Source organism: Manis javanica, chromosome 13, assembly GCF_040802235.1.
Source record: "Manis javanica isolate MJ-LG chromosome 13, MJ_LKY, whole genome shotgun sequence".
Lineage (NCBI taxonomy): Eukaryota > Metazoa > Chordata > Mammalia > Pholidota > Manidae > Manis > Manis javanica.
The window spans coordinates 83,904,173-83,920,782 of NC_133168.1; the positions used below are offsets into that span (position 1 = coordinate 83,904,173).

Below are 16,610 nucleotides of genomic sequence, written 5' to 3' on the forward strand. Positions count from 1 at the left end.
AACAAAGTTGAATTGGGAATCAAAAAAATACCTAAGAACAAAATACCTAAGAACAAAATCCCTGTACCAGATGGCTTCACCGCTGAATTTTATCAAACATTTAGTGAAGACCTAATGCCCATCCTCTTTAAAGTTTTCCAAAGAGTACAAGAAGAGGGAATACTTCCAAACTCATTCTATGAGGCATCACTCTAATATTTGGCATCACTCTAATACCAAAACCAGGCAAAGACACCACAAAAAAACAAAACTACAGACCAATATCCCTAATGAACATAGATGCAAAAATACTCAACAAAATATTAGCAAACCCAATTCAGAAATACATCAAAAAGATCATCCATCATGATCGAGTAGGATTTACTCCAGGGATGCAAGGATGGTACAACATTTGAAAATCCATCCACATCATCCACCACATCAACAAAAAGGACAAAAACCACATGATCATCTCCATAGATGCTGAAAAAGCATTCGACAAAATTCAACATCCATTCATGATAAAATCTCTCCACAAAATGGGTATAGAGGGCAAGTACCTCAATATAATAAAGGCCATATATTACAAACCCACAGCCAACATTATAGTTAACAGTGAGAAGCTGAAAGCTTTTCCTTTAAGATAGGGAACAAGACAGGGATGCCCACTCTCCCCACTTCTATTCAACATAGTACTGGAGGTCCGAGCCACAGCAATCAGACAACACAAAGAAATAAAAGGCATCCAGATTGGCAAGGAAGAAATTAAACTGTCCCTGTTTGCAGATGACATGATATTGTACATAAAAAACCCTAATGAATCCACCCCAAAACTACTAGATCTAATATCTGAATTCAGCAAAGTTGCAGGATACAAAATTAATACACAGAAATCTGTTGCATTCCTATACACTAATGATGAACTAGCAGAAAAATCAGGAAAACAATTTCATTAACAGTTGCATTCAAAAAGAATAAAATAACTAGGAATAAACCTAACCAAGCAAGTGAAAGACCTATATTCTGAAAACGACAAGACACTCATGAGAAAAATTAAACAAGATGCCAATAAATAGAAACACATCCCGTGCTCATGGATAGGAAGAGTTAATATTGTCAAAATGGCCATCCTGCCTAAAGCAATCTACAGATTCCTATCAAATACCAACAGATTGCAATTCCTATCAAAATACCAACAGCATTCCTCAATGAACTAGAGCAAATCATTCTAAAATTCATATAGAACCACAAAAGACCCCAAATAGCCAAAGCAATCCTGAGAAGGAAGAATAAAGCTGGGGGTATTATACTCCACAACTTCAAGCTCTACTACAAAGCCACAGTAATCAACACAATTTGGTACTGCCACAAGATCAGACCCATAGACCAATGAAAGAGCCCTGATATAAACCCAAGCATATATGGTCAATTAATATATGATAAAGGAGCCATGGACATACAATGGGGAAATGACATCCTCTTTAACAGTTGGTGTTGGCAAAACTGGACAGCTATATGCAAGAGAATGAAACTGGATTATTATCTAACCCCATACACAAAAGTAAACTCAAAATGGATCAAAGACCTGAATGTAAGTCATGAAACCATAAAACTCTTAGAAGAAAACATAGGCAAAAATCTCTTGAATATAAACGTGAGCAACTTTTTCCTGAATGCATCTCCTCAGGCAAGGGAAACAAAATAAAAATTGAACAAATAGGACTACATCATACTAAAAACCTTCTGTACAGCAAAGGACACCATCAGCAGAACAAAAAGGCATCCTACAGTATAAGAGAATATATTTGTAAATGACGTATCTGACAAGGGGTTAACATCCAAAACACCTAAAGAACTCACATGCCTCAACACCCAAAAAGCAACTAAACCTATTAAAAAATGTGTGGTGGATATGAACAGACACTTCTCCAAAGAAGAAACTCAGGTGGCCAACAGGCACATGAAAAGATGCTCCACATCACTAATCATCAGGGAAATGCAAACTAAAACCACAATGAGATACCACCTCACACCAGTTAAGATGGCCAGCATCAAAAAGACTAAGAACAACAAATGCTGGTGAGGATGCGGAGAAAGAGAAACCCTCCTACACTGCTGGTGGGAATGTAAGCTAGTTCAACCATTGAGGAAAGCAATATGGAGGTTCCTCAAAAAACTAAATACAGAAATACCATTTGATCCAGGAATTCCACCCCTAGGAATTTACCCAAAGAATGTAATTTCTCAGTTTCAAAAAGACATATGCACCCCTATGTTTACTGCAGCACTATTTGCAATAGCCAAGATATGGAAGCAACTTAAGTGTCCATCAGTAGATGAATGGATAAACAAGAGGTGGCACATATACACAATGGAATACTATTCAGCCATAAGAAAGAAACAAATCCTGCCATTGCAACAACATGGATGAAGCCGGAGGATATTATGCTCAGTGAAATAAGCCAGGCAGAGAAAGACAAGTACCAAATGATTTCCCTCATTTCTAGAGTATAACCATGAAGAAAAACTGAAGTAACAAAACAGCAACAGACTTACAGACTCCAAGAAGGGACTAGTGGTAACCAAATGGGAGGAATGAGGAGCGCGGGTGGGAATGGAGGGAGAAGGGGATTGAGGAGTATTTTGGCACACAGGGTGTAGGGGGATCATGAGGAAGACAGTTTAGCACAGAGAAGACGAGTAGTGACTCTGTGGCATCTTACTACACTGATGGGCACTGACTGCAATGGGGTATATGGGGGACACGATAATATGGGTAAATGTAATAACCACATTGTTTCATCATGTGAAACCTTTTAAGAGTGTATATCAATAATACCTTAATAAAAAAATAAAACACTCTCAATGGCAACTTTGGCAGAAATTGTTCACCAAGAAGGTTTAATATTGCCTTTATAAGACAAAGAGAGAATAAATAATATGAAAGGGGAAAATATTCCAATGTACAATTTCCAATAGGGAAGAAAAACGCATGATAAAAACCTGAGCCTCATAAGGGTGGGGGAAAAAGAAAGGGGGCATTACGATTAGCATGTATAATGTGGGGGGTGGGAGGCTACGTGAGGGCGGTACAGCAGAGAAAAGACAAGTAGTGATTCTACAGCATCTTACTAAGCTGATGGACAGTGACAGTAGTGGGGATTGCAGGGGGGACTTGGTGAAGGGGGAAGCCTAGTAAATATAATGGCCTGCATGTAATTGTAGATTTATGATAACAAAATAAAAACCATCAAACAAAAAAGATAAGCAGATGTGCATTGAGGTTACCAGGAAATAAAGGAACAAATTGTAAAAAAATAAAAAATAAAAAAATAAAAAAATAAACACTTGAGCCTCCATTCCAAATGGAAACATAATAGCAGCAAAACATTTATTGTCTCTCTTGTCTTTATTTTCCTCACATGTAAAATTAAAAGCTGATATATTAGAAGACATTCAAAAGTGGTAAAAATATAAATACATATCTGACAGTTTGGTTGTATCTGAAAAATGTAATGACTATATAAATCTATTCTTTGAAGTGCTTTTATTTGGGGGAAGGGTGGGGAAATAGCCTGAATGCTCATCACAGGTAAACATTTGTTGAATACCTCTTGTAGGCTGAGTTGTGTCCTACTAAAATTCATATACTGCAGTCCTTATTCCTAGTACCTCAGAATGTGACTGTATTTGGAGAGTAGGTCTTTAAAGAGGTAATTAATTTAAAATGAGGTCATGAAGGAGGGCCCTAATCCTCTATGATGCTGTCATTTCAAAAAGAGGAAATAAGGACACAGACCCACACAGGGATGCCTCTGTGAGGACACAGGGGAGAACACGGCCATCTGCAAGCCAAGGAAAGGGGCCTCAGGGGAAACCAGCTTTGCCAGCACCTTGCCTCATAGCCTCCAAAACTGTAAGGAAATAAACTTCTGTTGTTTAAGCCACCCAGTGTGCAGCACTTTGTTACAGCAGCCCTAGAACATCAATACAGGGCACTCTCCTGGCACTCCAGGGGAGACAGGTATGTACACAGACAAACAGGTGAGAAGGGTGTGGAGGGGCAAATTATGAAGATTATCAACTTAGCAGAATTTCGTGTGCTGACTGAAATGATACATGGTATGTAAAAACCTGGAAAATGTTTATGAAAAATATTAAGTGAGAAGGCAAACAACAGTATTATCTATTCTATGATAACTACAAAAGATGGTTTGTCAATAGGAAAAATAGAAGAAAACTTGTAAAAATACAGGGTTTTGCTGAGGTTAGATCCTTGATGAGTTTTCATTTTTTAAATAATTTATGCTATTATAACAGCAATACAATGAATCATAAAAGAAAATACATACACATGTTGCCAGTTCAAACTACCATAGTTGTTTATTGGATATTAAATAATGGCAGAATGAACTAATGGTACATTCCTTATTTTTCTTAACATTTCAGTCCAGTTCAAATTTCTGCTTTTGAGAAAGCTATTCTGAGTATTTTAAAAGGGAATTCAAAGAGGTTTTATGAGTCTAAAGATTGCACAAAAATAGTAACTAAAAATAAGTGAGGACATAAGGAAAATCATGTATTTGATTCTGTATTCGAAAAACAATGATCTACAATGACGTTCTAGAGTCTTGCGTAGTTATGAGCCTCAAAACCAGGCTCATCTATAAACATACACAAGCAGAATCTGCGGAAGTGAAACGACAGGTGAGTCAGCAGGAAGGGCCGGGGCCCAGGCAGCCGTGTCCAGGGCTCGGGCACCTGGCCTGCCCCCTCACAGCAGCAGGGAGAGGGCCAGGCAAACAGATCCTGAGTGCCCAGCCTGGAAGAGGAGGGGATGTTTTCACAACAGACTGCCACGCCAAGGCCAGAGTTCGCGGCCACAATGCAGCACAGTCCGATGTGTCTCAGTGACTCTTCTGCACAGGGCCCAGCACGGCTTGAAAAAGTTACAAGGTGAAAACAGCTGCTCTAATGCTGCACTGGGTGTTAATCAAGCCACCTCTCGAATAGCGGCAATGCTTACATCAAGGACCTTCATTTGCCCCCAAGGCCCTGTTTCTACCTTGATTTAGCAATTCTCACTAATAGCAGTCTGTTGTCCTCGTCCCACACAAGGTCCCAAGCTTTGGGGTGTTGCGGCCCCTACAGGTTTGCCTTTGGTAGCCCCTCCAGGAGAAAAGCTCCTCAGGAAGGGGACAGAGCTTTATTTTTATCCCAGTGAAAGTCCCTATCCAATCCATTAGTAGCTAGGATAACCTGGGTCCAGGGCATTTCCTGGAAAAGCTATATAAGCAGCTGGGATTAATGAACTCTCCCTACCATTAAATCCTGGGAGAGGCCATTGGCCTGAATTGTTACTTAATTACTCTTCTGTGTACAGCTTCATAAAGGGAGACGGTAATGGAGGTCATCAGACGCTGTTAATTTTACAAAAAGTTTGTTAGAAACTACAGTATGTTAAGAAGTCACTCTGGTCCACAAATCAACTCAATACAGTATTGAAGTAGAGATTCAACACTTCCCAGGTTTCCTTGACTTATGCGAAAACTTACAAATTGTACAGAATGTGGCCAAAGTGTACAGACTCATGTATGCAGGAACATATTCTTTACATAGTGCAATTGATTTTATCTTCCCCTCTCCCTGCTCTGACTGCAGTTGGCAGAAAATACAACGGGGCCAACTCGAGATATCATGGACTTTTCCCAGTTAAAAATCTCTACGGGCAATTTCTCAGTATTTTGGACAGATTCTCCCTCTCCTGAGTTCTCTTTTTCCCCAGAATAGTGGCAGCTGCAGGAAAAGCTATGTATCCTCTAAGCATCAAAGGAGGAGCTTTGCGTCCTCACGCCTCCTGCTGGTGCCCTGGGCCTGCTGGCCCTTCGGCTGCGTGCTGGTCCATGCTTCTGGTGGCCATGGGCCTTGTTTGCTACTGCCCTTGGTCATTAGGCCTGAGGATTCTGTGTTCACCTCAGCACAACCTAAGGTTTCCTTCCCATTGATTAGGCCTCTTGACACATCTACAACACACTTCTGGGTCTGGCAATGCTCAGTGCGTTCTCTGCACCACCCTATTTAAAACTTCAATTCCCACCCACGTAAACAGTACTCACTGAATTTCCTCGCACCCTCTTCACCTCTGTTTCTGCATAGCATTCACCTTTTTTATCATACCAAATAAAATTAATGTACTCATTTATTGCGTTGTGCTACCCCTCCTGCCCTCACATGCACACCCTGTAATGTAAACTCTGTGATGGCAGGTGTTTGGGCTGTTCTGTTCACTCTGTCTCCCTCATGCTTAGAACAGTGCCTGGCATCCATAAGCGCTCTTCTGATGTTTCAGTGTGTGTCAGATGAATGAGCGGTTATGGGATCAGACTGCTGCCTTAGGACCCAGGTTCCCATAGCCACACTCGGGCAGAGAGGAAGCTCAAACTACAAGAAAAATAAAACACAGGGACTACCCCTTCATACTACCCAGGAATCACAACCATTGAACTGAGTGCCACCATACGAAAGACTCGGCCATCCATCTAGCCTTGGAACTCTGCATGAATGACCATTGTCACCCACTCCACTGTGACATGTTGCCCCACCCATCCTATGTCAGTAGCAGAGTCCTGACCCTTTGGAAGGTTCTGACACTCTACTGGTTGGTTCCAGTGGGGAAAGATTAGACTTCAGAAGCTGAGCGACTAAGGTAGAATCAGGAAGCCATTTACAGAAGAGGGACAGAGTTTACCGAAGAATTGGAGAAAAAAAGGAATCTAAGGTACAGAAAGAACCAAATTATCTACTTCTGCTTGGTTTTTCTGAGCCCTATTTAATACTAAAGATCTTAAAATCTGAAGATCCTTACAGAGTCCCAGCTAGAGGTCAGAAAGATTACTTTTCAGGGTGGTCATGCACTTACACTCATGCCCATGGGGCCTTAAGGAAAGCAGCTGGGCATGGAGCAAAGAGGGACTTAAGAGGAATGGATGACCTTTATTGATTCTAATTACCTGGAGCAAAATTTGAAAGGGCTCTTGTTCTACAGAACCATCTCCTCATATACCCACATAGCCTTGGAACTCTGCATGAATGACCATTGTCACCCACCCCACTATGACATGCTGCCCCACCCATCCTATGTCAGTAGCAGAGTCCTGACCCTTTGGAAGGTTCTGACACTCTACTGGTTGGTTCCAGTGGGGAAAGATTAGACTTCAGAAGCTGAGCGACTAAGGTAGAATCAGGAAGCCATTTACAGAAGGGGGACAGAGTTTATTGAAGAATTGGAGAAAAAAAGGAATCTAAGGTACAGAATGAACCAAATCATCTACTTCTGCTTGGTTTTTCTGAGCCTTATTTAATACTAAAGATCTTAAAATCTGAAGATCCTTACAGAGTCCCAGCTAGAGGTCAGAAAGATTACTTTTCAGGGTGGTCATGCACCTACATTCATGCCCATGGAGCCTTAAGGAAAGCAGCTGGGCACGGAGCAAAAAGGGACTTAAGAGGAAGGGGTGACCTTTATTGATTCTAATTACCTGGAGCAAAGATTGAAAGGGTTCTTGTTCTAGAGAACCATCTCCGCATGTACCCACTACAAAGACATACAATGGATTTCCCAGCATTATCCCTGTATCCTCACTGTATCCTTGTCTGAGGTACAGTCAGATCAGGGACAGAAGAATCAAAGGGCTGGGTTTTGTCATGGCCAAAACCTGGGCGGTTGGAGGGAGGAAATCAGTTGACTTAATTTTGTCCCTATCCTTTGGGACTCTTGGCTAGTTACTCTGTGTTTCACAAATAGACCCATTTCCCCAATTCATCCAATACATCTCTGCTGGTATTTTAGGGAATCTACAATGGAAGAACCCAAGGAGGATCAGCTAGATCACGAGTAAGTATCATGATTATGCAAAGCCACATCCAAGGACCAAGGTGTGAAGCAGGTCTGCTCTGCATGACTTCCCTCATCTCCCCCCCAACCCCCGGCTACCTCCTACGCTCCTGTCTATTCAACCCCCTGCTGACACCACCCCAAGCACTCCATGTCCTCCTGAAGTGACAACTGTTGTAAATCCTGCATCCAATCAGCCCTTCCAAGGAAGGACTTACTTTGCCAAAATCATCCCTCATTCCTACTCAAAACAAAAGGCCTCTCCCTCACACTTTATTCCCAGTTAATAGTCTCAAAGAGAAACCAATTAACTGACACACAACAAAAAGAAAAAGTTATTGAGAGCTTCCCGTTTGCCAGGTACCCTTTCTAAACCACTGAGGTATTACCATTATTACATTCAAATGTACTTCAAAAAAGATGTTTGTATTCTTGAAAGTGAATGCCTGGATCATATCTGTGTGTACTCGGTGGAGTATCTCCCAGGGTAGATTCTCAAGCTTTGTAGCAGGCAATGGAGAAGTTCTGAGATGGGAGGAGGGAAGGAGAAACAGAAGCCCCGTCTGCTGGTGGAGAGCTCTTGCGGCATAAGGCAGGAACCAAATCTAAGTGATGTGCCAGGTGCCTGGATGAAAATACTCAATGGAAGTGTATTTCATGAGCAGATTTTGTGCACCATTTGCCTGAGAAGCCATTCTCTCCAATACAAGAGGCTATTAAGGAAGCAAACTCCTCCTGGAACCAGGGAGGAGGTGTACTATGATATTGTGCACTTTGATCAAGAAAGCCTGGGAAAATCCTCTCTTGCTCACCGAGTTGAGAATTACTGAAACAAACTGTAGGGCATGATTAAGAAATACAATTTCCTATGAAAAAGGAAAGGTGTGCTCCCAGAAACAGCCAGGTTGTTGAATTACGTGTCTCCTAGATATCCCTCCTGGCCCAAAGGTCACTGACCCTGAGATAACTGGCCCTTGTTCCTTTCGTGGGCTGAATCTATAGGTCAGAGGAGGTGGAGATCTTAAGACTGACCCAGTCAAATAAGAACCTAGAAAGTTTGAACACAGACCTTGAAAGAGACTTGCAAATCAGAGATGAGGCAAATCAGGAACTTCTTCTCCAAATCCACCAGAAAGAAGAGGAAATACAGAGGTGAGTGCTGGGTTTTCTTGAGGGAAGTTCCCAACCCAAGGGATGGGACAGAGGAGAAGAGACAAACCTGAATTTTCCTACTTGCTCTAGAGACCTATATCTTATGTAGCAGTTCCTTCTTCATTCTTTGGCATTTTCTGTGGCTCAAACCCTGAATTACAGCAAGTTTCAAAGAGATTCTTGAAAGATTGGATGATATTCACCTGAGCTGAAAGAACACTAGGGTGTTTGACTTAGGACTCAGGTCAAACGCTGAAGTGATTCTTTTTCCTGCCTTTGAAGTGATTATGATGGTAAGGACCCAGGAAAAATGGGTTTCCAACTTGAGAGCCATATTTACTGACACTGAAGTAACCCTTAAAACTGATAGATATGCTTTTCCAGTTCTGAAGCTGTCTGTTCCTCACACTATGTGCTTCTGTCATTCAGGCTGGAAAGTGAGATCACTCAGACTCAAGACCTGACAGAAGATGATGAGTGGGAGAAGGAAAATACTACCACCGTGGAAAGGGAAAGAACTTTGCAAGAACAGGAAGAAGAAATAGCCAGACTTGTAAGCAAGGAGCTGGGAAGAGCCATCCGATAGGTTTTATTCCTCAGCTGTCTCTCATTAGTCATCAGATAAGCTAGTCTCCTCTTTTTTACATGCAAAGAATAGTCAAAAGTCATGGTAAAATATGTGTCAGTGGCACAGTTTCTTTGGTAATATTCAGTATTGGGAAGCCCTGCATGTGGGCATGTCTATCCTGGTGAGTTGGTATATACATATATATGTGGAAATCAAACCACAGGTCCTTTACCTGACAGTATGCAGTGAGGTAGAGTTGCTGCAGGGAAACAGCACCAGGTGAAAGGGAGAACAATCAGCTGAATAAACATGGGTGGCAGCAGGGAGCTCCACACCTATGCTCTGCTTCTTTCTCTCAACAGGAAAGGAAAAATGAGACCCTGGTACACGGCATAGGAGAACTTCAAAAAAAGGTGGGTTGGGGCTCTAGTTTTCCCCACGTTCCCCGCAGCGGCTCCAGCTGTCAAAGACACAAGGGAGGGAAAATGATCACAGAGGATCCCACGTGTCAGAAAAGTTTGTGCTGGGCGTGGGTTCTACCCCTGCCCCACTCTCCTGAGGCTGAGCCTCGTACCTGAATGCCATGGACTTCCCCTGCAAGCATGAGGTGAAGGGAGTGGGTGCGACATTTGGGCTATTTGGTGATCCCGTGGGTTTTTCATTCTATCACAAGAAAATGGAATCCAATGACACTTTGTCGGAAGGTGAAAGGTTAATTTTTTTTTCAACAGACTTTTTAAAATACTTAAATCCCAAGGGCTTCCCCTTCCCTTATCCAGGCATTCACTCCACCTCAACTCCTCCTCAAAATACAGCGGGTTTCCTATGATTGCCCTACTTTCTGACCCATGCCTGCAGCCCTCTGTAGCCTGGAATGGCACAGGGTTCAGGGAAGTACTCCTGCTTGTGCAGACTCTAGCTTTGGTGGCCAAGACTAGTGAGAAGACGACGGAGGTAGAATAAGATGTTTCCAAGGGCACCAAGTATCCATTAAGGGACAATCTCCTGGCAGCTTTATCAAGGCCATGTTATTGGCTCTACACACCAAACAGTGTGCTTGTCTTCTAGAATTTTTTATTTGATGCACTTTTATTTGAAATATGTATTTATTTAAAATCATAGCTTACAAGGAAATCGCAAAAGGCAACCAAGTGTGAACAAGGCCATCTAAAGGGACCACTAGAAGACTCAAAGGTAAATGAAAAAGCAATCTTGAGTGGGTTTGGGTTACATAACCAGGAAGCAAGCTTTTAAGTGGAAACAACTATCAAAACTGGGGTAAATTCTGTGTAGTTTTAGCCCATGTCAGACTTAAGCCTAGACTACTGAGTACTGAATTCTTTTCTGCCCTTGGTAAGCAATTTCACTCTGAAGCCATATATTTTGTTTCTCTTCCTTTAGGGAGAGCAGAACACAACTGCACAATGCATATATAACACTGAAGTCCCTGGTTTATATCCTGGTCCCAGCACTTAGGGAGGTATATGAAGTTGGGCGATTTAATCAGCCCCTTCCAGCCTCAGTTTGAAAAACTGAATGATATTGTGTATTTTTAAAACTCTTTCCTTTTTTTGAAGAGTAAAACCTTGAAATGTCACATATTTAAAGTGATTATTTAAAAGTCTAGCTGAGGCAAATGTATGAATTCATAGAGCAGAGCTAGGATTTGTCAATCTACCTGTGTGCTAGGTAATTTACACACTCTATCACTGACTCCCATCCAGAAAAGGATTCATTCAGTTTATCACTCAAATATTTAGTGACCTCTACCTGCTGAGTGCATCATCATACATTGCTTAGCGTTTCTCTAATTGTGTTCCAAAGATAAAAACCTGGGCACAACCACAATCCATCTGATCAAAGATGAAAAAAGGTGGACTTATTTTTTTATTCAGAAAGCAGGTAAAATTCTTCCTTGATATTTCCTGTAGAATTCCATCTTGCCCTTGCCTTATTTCTCTTTAGCTTCTTAAGCTCACACTTAAGCCCATACTATGTCTGTGGAGGCCCTGCAGATATGGACACACTGGAAATAGAAATAGAAAGTGAAAAACAGAGAATTCCCTATTTCCTGTCAGCCAAGTTAGTACTGATGGCCACAAAAAAAAAAAAACCCCACAAAACAGGAAGTCCAAAGCCACCCAAACAGCTTGCTTGGCCATGCCTGTCCAGGAAATGTATCTGGAAAGGAAGAAATGTGGAGCCCGCATGTGCTTCAGGATAAACTTGGGGCTCCGGTTAGAAAGGCTTATGAAGCCCCTTGACTAGCCTCGCCGTATAACTAACTGCATTGGCTTCCTGCTCAAAACAAGTTTTCTTGACAGCAGCCCAGCAGAGCCCATGGCGAGGCTTTAAGTCTGGTGATGCTGTGTCACCTCAGCTGAGCAGGAAGACTATAGGTAGTTCCACGTATTGTCACAACAATGGCCATTATTTTCCCAGAAGCTATTAGCCCACCTCCAAAGAACTCTAAAGCATTATTGACCCTTTATATTACTCCCATTTGCCTACATGTGCTGTAGAACTCTCAAGTGATCTCTCTAATTCTATGAAATACATAGCATCTCTTGCTTCTGTTCTTACATCCTGGCAATCAGCTCATCAGTTTAAGGGTAGGCCTGCTGCGCCTCTTTGTGTCTCAGGACCACCGTCCTGAAAATACAGCCCTTAGCACATCTGGCTCTCTGGCCCTGGGTATAATTGACTGAAGACGAAAGGAACTGTTAGAAGTCTTCAGATGTGAAACAACGGTACTAGATCAAAGTGGGAACAGTAGAGCTAAAAGTGGAAGGAAGGAAAAACGCAGGCTTGTCTGCTCTAACTAGGGAATATACCCCAAGCACATCTATTCCTCTGTCACATTACCCTTCTGCAAGCCACCAGAAGCCCTTGCCTGGATGCCACATCAGCCTCTTAGTCTTCCTGCTTCTGCTCTTACCCTTAATCTACTTTTCACACATAGAAAAGACTTATTCTTTAAAAACACAAATCAGATTATGTCCTTACTACTGCGAGTTCACACCTGGCTTCTCACCACAATTAAAATAAAGAACCAAACTCTAGAAGCCACAAGGCCCTACATAATCTCATCCATGTCAACCTTTCCCCACCTCATCTCCTCCTTACCAGGTGTTTCCCCGTGCTCCAGCCACGTAACTTCCACATACACACTACATATGTGCTCTTTCACAGTCTTGGCTCTTGCTGCAACCCTGCATGGGACGTATTTCTTCCAGATCTCCATTTGGCTAATATTTACCATTTAGATTTCAACCCAGGATCATCTCATCAGACAGGACTTCACCTATGATAGCTCTCATGCCATCGCTATCACTACATTTCTCTGTTTGTATTTCTTTCATAGCATTTATCATTATCATGTTGACTTACCTGTTAATGTCCCCAACTAGAATGTCAGCTCTGTGAGGCAGAGACTCTGCCCGTCAATCCTGTTCACCACTGTACCCTTTCTACTCTCATGGCCCTCTGCCCGTCATTCCGACATAGCCACCAATACAGAATAGGCTTGCATCAAATAGGGAAGGAAAGGAAAGAAGAAGAAATACGGGGAGCAAAAAAGGAGTGAGCAGGAAGTATATAAAAGGAAAAAGAAGAGTGAAGTTTTTCAAGATTGGTGTTTTCCCTAAGAGAAATAGCTAAGAAGGAAGGAAGCTGAGAATTGTAGTTTAAGCGTGAGTGGAGCCCTGATGAACGCTAAGGGCTTGGGAGTTTAGAAGGGCAGGTTCACCAGAAGGACGCTGCATGGTTTGACTCTCCTCCATTAAAAAGACATCTGATACCACACCTGATGCACATCCACCACCTGTAAGGTAACCTTTGAGACAGCATTTCAGAATGGAATCCTGCTTGCACCTTGAGTTACCCATCTCCTTCCCTTTCTGTAGGTCAAGTTACAACAGCTGGAAGCTTCCTGTGCCGACCAAGAGAAGGAACTGGCCAAGGTGATGGTAGTAATTTCAGTATTACTTCTCCCAGAGGAAGGAAAAGTTGATGTTCAGTTAGACGATGCAATACATTCTGCAAATAGATTGAGTTATACATAATAAGGCTCCAGATCCAGAACCATTACGGGGCTGAGGAGGGGATGAAGGAAAGGAAGATAAATGCAGTCTCCTAGGTTTCCTTCTCTTCAATAATTTTTACAGGATATGTTCCATATCTTTAACTTCAACAAATTAGTATCTATTCTTCTCCCAACTGTCCCAAAATAAAATCCCCCCCAAAATAAAGCTTATCTATCCTCAAAAAAAAATGAGTTCATATATACAGCAAAAACATATTTAGAACAATTAGAAAACTACATTTAGGGTCTGGGATTTAGGAGGAAACAAGTATACTCTTGTTCTTAGAGAAATTTCCTGAAAGAAATTTGACTGAATTTTGGTTTCCCAGATAATGGAAGACTATGCACATGTGGCCCAGCTCTGCAAAGATCAGGTCTTCTGCATTAAGGTACAGTTTCTCGGTAATGGGACAGAAAAGGGTTTGTAAGGTACAGGATAATATGAAACAAGGCTTTTCAAAGAACACTTTCTAGGACAATATTAACTTTTCAAAGTGGCATTACAAAGCGACTTTGGGTCCCTGACAACCCACCACCAATATCATTCCGTTACAGCCCTGGTCTCCTGACCTCTGTGCTCTTAAATTCATAATGAGCACTTTTCCTTTCAAGATGCCAATTACCCAGGGACCTGCCGGGAAGGTAGGAAGTGCATCGAGTGACCAGGAGTGGTGGTGGGTGTCGGGGCTGGAAAAGGAGACCAAACATTCATGTTACCACGTAATAATACATGCTTCTTATGATTAGAAAAAGTGTAAGGCTTCTAATTAGTAACTGTGGTTTCTTTTATTTCTCTTGGAAGAAGTACCAGGAAACTTGGAGGAAAATAGAAGAAGAAGCAGAGACTCGGCTCCTTGAGAGAGAAGTGTGAGTTTTGGCAAAAAAAGTAACTTCTTGGTTTTAGTGGTAACTCCAGCTCAGCCTGGGTCAGAGCAAACATTCCTCTGACCAATTCCTACTTGGGACTGAGTGAGCCCCAACACCACATCTCTCTCCCTTCTGTCAGCGATTGTTTGACTCCCACGAAACCACACCAACTTTAAAACGCAGGTCCTTCTTCCATCCTTCTTAAAAAACCACAGAAACACATCTCCCTTCATGCTTTTATCGCATTTTCAATTATTCAGGTTTATATTAAGGGCAGGAACATCTGATTTTAAAAGGGCTGGTGGTCAGGCACTCTGACAAGTAGGACATTCCTACTTTCACAGAAAAGCCCATTAAACTAATACCACCCTCATTTCCCCAAAAACATAGAGACTCGGCCATATAAGATAGGCATGAAACTAACCTCTAGACACACGAAGGCTATCATATTACAAAACTCAAACTGTACGCTATATTAAGTACTAAACTGTGACCATGAAAGGTTAGAAATGGTAAGACAAAAGCCCGTCCTTTCTGAGTTTGTCTATAATTGAAATGGTGAGAAAACAAAGTCAAAAATCTCACTCCCATTTCTTGGCCCCTTTTTAGAAGTTACATCTTAACTTAGTCAAGAAGTACTTGTATTTATTAAATATTTTAGAATCTTGGGATCGAGGTAAAGAGACCCAAACTTCATACCGCCTCTACAGCCCTGGTATGCATTGCAGCCTGGGAGGGCCACAGGGTACCTGCTCTTGGAATTCTGAAGGATACCTTCATGTTTCCTGAGAGCCTTCTTGAACACTAAGTATGGCTTCAGTGCTAAGCTCAGTTTCTAGAACAGAGCTGCCCAGTAAAACTTTGTGCCATCCAATAAGTAGCCAATGGCCACCTACTGAGTACCTGAAACATGGTTAGTGTGACTGAGGAACTGATTTTTTTTTAATTTTAATTAATTTTAATGTTCACAGGTACATGTAGCCACTGACTTCCATAGTGGACAGCACAGCTTTAGAATGTAAAACTTTTTAAATAATCATTATGTAGTATGAATATTTGAGTGTACTTTATTCAACCGCTATCTCGGTTCATTTCCCCCTAGATCAAAAGTCTTGAGCATGAACTCTGCAAAAAAATACAACAGCCAAAATAATAAGGTGAGTGTTCCACCCTGTGTCCTCTCACTCAGTGCCACTGCCTGTCAGTTTCCAAAACACTACAAGCCACAAAACATACACAAATCTTCCCATGTGCATTTTCCAAGAACAGTACTAGACGTAATTTCAAAGCATTCCAACCTGAAACAAAGAAGACAACTGTCTTCCCTCTCTTACAGCCATGTAAATGACATGCCCTCCTAGAAACTAGTCTAAGACCTAAGAAGGTTCAGAATGTAAGCAAGAAGGAACATTAACTGAGGGTATGCTCTGCAGAGAAGAGGCTAATATATGACACATACACCACACCGCCCACGTCCTGCAATCACAGAACTCTTTCCAGATGATCAAAACAGGGTCCCGAATCTTTCAAAACACAAAGCACCAGGGTGATCTGTCACTATCTGATCAGAGATGCCCCATGAGTTAACATAAGAAGTCATCACTTTTTTATGACAAAGCTCCAAGACTGTTCATATTTAACATCGTGATGTCACCAGCACATATGCAAAGGTCAGAAGGACATAGAATTGGATGCAGAGCATCACGGCTCTGTGCCTGTTTGGCATTTTGGGGCAGCAAGTTCACAGGACTAAAAGATAAACTTTTATTTAACTTTATTTTTGTAATGTATATTGGTTTAAGAGGCAAGGTTGACATTCACCAGAAATTTTTTGGCATGAAATATATGATCTTGATAACCTCAGAAAAAAAAGAAATCTTCTTTTCCTAAAAAGCAAACATCAATAATACACCATTGTCCCTGGGGTCATCTAGATCTTTGGGTATATGTCACACATGCCCACAGTGACCATGACTCCGATTGTCCTGAGCAAGTTATTCTGGCCCCTCTCTTGCATATTCCACTCAGGCAAAAACTTAACTGGACTCTGAAATTAACTGGACTCC

General features: G+C 41.8%; 1 protein-coding gene across 1 annotated transcript; it reads left to right on the plus strand.

Moving 5' to 3' along the window:
* Positions 1–4,620: 4,620 nt before the first annotated feature.
* LOC140845390 (transmembrane and coiled-coil domain-containing protein 5A-like) lies at positions 4,621–14,856 on the plus strand. The gene is made up of 6 exons (XM_073219472.1): positions 4,621–4,686; positions 9,396–9,578; positions 9,956–10,006; positions 10,716–10,787; positions 13,499–13,555; positions 14,007–14,856. Exons 1-6 carry the CDS (start codon positions 4,621–4,623, stop codon positions 14,103–14,105), a joined length of 528 nt encoding a protein of 175 aa, XP_073075573.1. The 3' UTR covers positions 14,106–14,856.
* Positions 14,857–16,610: the final 1,754 nt, after the last annotated feature.